Source organism: Ziziphus jujuba, chromosome 4, assembly GCF_031755915.1.
Source record: "Ziziphus jujuba cultivar Dongzao chromosome 4, ASM3175591v1".
NCBI classification, from domain to species: Eukaryota; Viridiplantae; Streptophyta; class Magnoliopsida; order Rosales; family Rhamnaceae; genus Ziziphus; species Ziziphus jujuba.
The window spans coordinates 1,846,530-1,852,012 of NC_083382.1; the positions used below are offsets into that span (position 1 = coordinate 1,846,530).

The following is a 5,483-nucleotide window of genomic DNA, read 5'->3' on the forward strand; positions in this document are numbered from 1 at the left end:
TGGCCCAATCTTGTACTCTTCTTCTTTCCTCGACATTAGGCGAAGATTACAATGCACAAAAACAAGGTCATCAGCTGTACTACTCACCAATTTATTTCTTTCGATACTTTGTATGTTGGAATAAGTACTCCAATTTCTCTCACAGCACGATGAAATGCTGGCTGTGAAAGCAATTTGAAGGCTAAAGCTTGCAACAATGGTGTAGAAGCACCATGATTAGCCCACCACGACAATGGCTCCTCAAATATTCTCGCCTCAATAACATGTGGTTGATTGAAATAGTCAGAACCACTTGAGAAAACTCCAAATTCAGCATAAACCTTCCTCAAATCATTTGGATTTTGAAATAGTCTCATGAAGCATTTGCTTCTATTGGTAGACACCTCTTGATCCTCATGTGGTGCTAACCTCATAATTCCATTATTCCCACCTTGGAGCCAAGCATGACAATAATACTTTGGCACCAAAGAATGTGCCATACAATGTAAAAGGGTGTTACTTTTGGCCCATCTACTCACCAAAATTTCATGAACAGCATAAAAAAAAACTGAACTACCACTAATTAAATCTTTTCCTTCATGGTCAAATATAAGTTTTTTCACTCTTTCAATCATAGTATCCCACATATCATAAATCAAATGCAAAACAGAAATATCTATATCAGCAACCCGTAACATATCAAATATAGGTTCAGTAAAAGATAAAAAATAGTCTAACCTATCCCACCACTAATCATTAACAATGCACTGTTTCACTTTTTGTGCTTCACTTTCAACATTTGCATCCCTATATGATTTCCATTCAGAATCCATTATCATATTTTCTAATGCTGTCTTCACTTTTTTTAGACGTTTACTCATCACAATACTTGATGCAAACCTAGTATCAGCAATTCTTAACAAACTCAACTTAGAATATTTGTTGTATATAGATAATGCCATACTATGATTAATAATAAAATTTCGAATTATTTGCACATCAGACACTAAATCAGCAATCCATTTACAGTGGGTGTATTGATGTGATCTTTCAGATGGATCACATATATTCTTTAATGCCAAATTTAAGCTATGAACTACACAGGGAGTCCAAAAGATGTGAGGATACTTGGATTTAATGTGTAATCCTGCAAATTTGAAATTGCTTGCATTGTCAGTAATTATTTGAACAATATTGGCGTCTCCAATTTGATTGATCACTTGTAGAAACAAAGAAGCCACATAGTCCCCATCTTTTATATTGTTGCTAGCATCAATTGATTTTAGAAACATTGCTCCACCAGAAGATGCAGCCATCATATTGATAAGAAGTCTTCTTTGTCTATCCGACCATCCATCAGAGACAATAGACACTCCCTTCTTCTTCCATGAATCTCTAATTGGCTGAAGCTTCCTATTAATATGTTCTTTGTCTTGTGTAAGCAAAGTTGTCCTTAATCTGTTATACATAGGAGGAGTGTAACCTGCCAAATTGCTGTTTGCTAGTGTTTTTGAATATTGCCTAAAATAGGGAGACTTTACAAAATTGAAAGGTAATGCACCGGCATAGAACATCCTAGCAGCTTCCTTGTAAGCAATATCATGTCGTGCAGTGTTCAAAGATTTTTCTAAAGATCCAACCACAGCTCCTTTCCTCTTTTTATGTTGCAAAAAATCTGAACTGCTGGGTAAATTGATATACTCTGCCTTTTCTCTTTCATTGAACTCATCCTGAAATCTCTTGATTTCAACTTGGTCATGTTCTCTTTTTATTTGTTGAACTAAATCACCTGCAACAGCCTTACAACATTCAACCTCATGACCTGGAATCCTAAGCAAATGAGCTTTCACCTTTGAATATGAACCCATCACTTTTTTGCTGCAATAGTTGCAAGTCGAGTATCGGTTTCCACCTCCACCAACAGCTACATTGAGAACTTTGACATGGTTCCATAGAGGTTTATCATCAAATTGGGATCCTTTAATAGAAGAAGATGGTCCCTATGGTGGTTTTTTTGTTCTTAATATCTCTGGTGTAGGGCTTGATTGATTCATTTGATAGTTTGATGATGATTAACATAGAGGAGAAAGTGGGTTTGAAAGAACTTCTGATAAATATTACTAAAAATTGCTATGGGGATTTTAGAAAAAAAGAAAAGAAAAGAGTATTGATTGAGAAAGCTCTGTGTATTTTTATTGGAAAAATCGAATGAATATAAAGCCATCAGCTGAAACAGAGAGAAAAAGAAGTTGCAGAGACGAAGAAGAAAATCGGGCCCTTTCGCCTTCTATATTTTTATAATATAGAAATATTTTTTCTTTCGTCTTTTGGATAAATTATTTAATAAAAAGCCTCCTGTTTTTTAGGTTGAAAAGGCATGCCACACTTAAATACCACGTCTTTTGCTAGGTACTAATGGATGACAATTGACAAGTGACAATATAATATTTTTTTATTATTTAATCAAGTAGCATATATATTTAAATAATATTATTGATGATTATAATTATTATATATTTATAGATAAGTTATTATTCGTATATTTCATGTAGTATTTATTTAATAAAGTAGTACAGTATATTTAGATAATGTTTTAAAATATATTTATTATATATGGCTAGATTAGTAATTATCCATATATGTCAAATTTATCATTATTTTTTATTTGCCATAGCATGACCTATTAGATATATTATCATATGATATTATCTATTAGACATACTTATAAAATATGATTTCATATCATATAATCTGATATATTAATTTAATTAATGTTTGCATATTATTTGAAATATTGTTGCATTTCTATCATTGTAATAATTTTATTAGTGACTAGTGTTGTAATATTATATATATAATCTATTAGTGACTGGTGTTGTAACACACACACACACACACATATATATATATATATATGTGTGTGTGTGTGTGTGTGTGTGTCTGTCTGTGTAATTTTTTATGCTCTATGTTGTATGTTTATAAACATTGAAAGTAATTTTGATAGATAATTTGACTTCTTATGTTTTGTATTATATGTTTATGAACTTTGGAGTGATCTTGATGGACAATTTAAGTTTATTAGATATACAAATTATAAAAGTCATAAAACTTAGGAATTAATTTTATATTTATAGGTTAGTTGAGTTAGTATTAGTTACATAAGCATATGATTACATGTGTAATTATAGCTTGCAAGTAAGAATTATTTACCATATAATCAAATCTAATTAGATTAATTGATAGAGATATACATTTGAAATAAAATCAATTCAACATTATAAAACAATAATGTTTTATTAGCTAATGTTATGTCAAAAGAAAACTATTGGGTCCATATTAGTATAGGAAAATTTTACATATAGATACAAATTAATTAACCTAATGATAGAAATCATGTCATAATTTTATTTACGTTTAAAATATCACATGCTTTCAATATATGACATTAAAATTTTAGTATATTATTATTTAGAAAATTACAAACATAATTCTAAATTATTATTAAACTTAATTTAGACTTTCTATGCTAGTTATATATATTTTGAACATTGAGTGAATATTATTGAATATATTTTTTCTTTTGCTGATAATATAATTCAACTGTTAAGTCGATGTCAATTTGATATTTTAAAATTTCTATTTACATTATTTTAATAGGATATTGGACATGAAGTTATGGTAGTTGTCAAAATGACTAACCACTTTCATTGGTTAGAAATAAATTCTAATTGTTGTACTACTTATCGTCGATTTAATTATATTCATGTTCTTATTTATATTATTGTTGTTATCATCATTATTCGATGTAATATTAAACGTTTAAAATCAAATTCATCAAACAAATTTTAAAATTAAAAAAGTCATCTTTTGTTGAAAACTCTTTTTATTTATTTTCTATCTTTTTTTTTTTTAATCATGCATTCGCTTTTTATTTATTTTAAAAAATATCTTTTTTTTAATCATGTATTTTTAATATCTCTAGTGTAGGGCTTGATTGATTCATTTGATAGTTTGATGATGATTAACAGAGAGGAGAAAGTGGGCTTGAAAGAACTTCTGATAAATATTAGTAAAAATTGCTATGGGGATTTTAGAAAAAAGAAAAGAAAAGAGTATTGATTGAGAAAGCTCTGTGTATTTTTATTGGAAAAATCGAATGAATATAAAGTCATCAGCTGAAAAAACAAAGAGAAAGAGAAGTTGCAAAGATGAAGAAGAAGATTGGGCCCTTTTGCCTTCTATATTTTTATAATATAAAAATATTTTTTTCTTTCGTCTTTCGGATAATTATTTAATAAAAAGCCTCCTGTTTTTTAGGTTGAAAAAGCATGCCACACTTAAATACCACGTCTTTTCCTAGGTACTAATGGATGACAATTGACAAGTGACAATATAATATTTTGGATAAATTATTTAATAGAAATACACTTTAAAATAAATCATTTTCTTTCTTCTCAAACCTTCTAAAATCACATTGATAACTATACAAAGACAGATCCCACTGTCCGATGCTTCTCTTCCCTATGCTTTTCTTCAATCTTTACTCCTCTCTCATCTCTTTTTAGTTCCACCGATAGGAATCTCTGTTCTATCTCTTTATGCCAGCTGGATACTTTTTTTTTTTTTTTTTATCTTTTTTTCCATCTCTTTCTTCTTTCTTCTTTCCTCTCTTTACAGATGCATTTCTCTTCATGGATGGATTCTTCATTTTCTCCATGGAAGCTCTGTAAATGGTAATTGTACAAAATAGCCATACCAATTTTTCCCATGGTGTATCTGCAACGGATTCCGCACCCGTATCCATGTCGTGTCATGTCGACACCGGTGCTTTGACGATTTTGAAGAGTTCGAGTATCACAGAACACCGCATAAATCCTACATTTATCATAAATTAATCCACAATTTTACTTGCTTTGATTCTCATAAATTAATCCATAATTTTACTTGCTTTGATTCTCTTTCAGAATATAAAAATCTTGTCTCCAAGATACATGAATTAAGGCATTACCGGAAAACGACCACGATGTCTCCAAGATGGCAATGTCTTAAGTCGAAGTTGATAAGCTTTCCCACAATGTGTAGAATCAGCAACAAATCTAAATATAGAGTAGATGAAATAAACCGTCACCGCCACACCAATAGGATTGCTAGGCAGGAATGTAAACTTAAAAATGGTGATAGCACAAAGCATAAAACTTAAAAATGGCGATAGCATAAAGCATACCAAAGTAAGATGCTATCTGCCCATTCCTGCCAAGGTTAATAATTCCATATCTTGAACAAAACCATGTTTTGCAAAATATTGCAAAGTCTTTGCAACTGTAGTTGAAAGGTTGTAGGCACCAGTTCTAGAACCTTTGTTCAGCTCACGGCGGGAACGGCACATGATAGTTTCAGACCGATCAGTAGAGCCAAGGGTACAAGTACCACCTCGAGTGTTGGCAATAAAGAAAGCAAGACTAACACCATATTTATAGAGATAGAGTTCACCGCCATGAAGAAAA

At 30.7% G+C, this 5,483-nt stretch overlaps 1 protein-coding gene across 1 annotated transcript; it reads right to left on the reverse strand.

Moving 5' to 3' along the window:
• Window positions 1–728: 728 nt before the first annotated feature.
• On the reverse strand, window positions 729–1,847 carry LOC107415835 (uncharacterized). Its single transcript, XM_016024239.2, has one exon. The coding sequence runs from the start codon at window positions 1,845–1,847 to the stop codon at window positions 729–731; it is 1,119 nt and encodes a 372-aa protein (XP_015879725.2).
• Window positions 1,848–5,483: the final 3,636 nt, after the last annotated feature.

Excerpts from the sequence above, each read along its gene's own strand:
- LOC107415835 (XM_016024239.2), bottom strand. The coding sequence starts at position 1,847 with ATGGGTTCATATTCAAAGGTGAAAGCTCATTTGCTTAGGATTCCAGGT.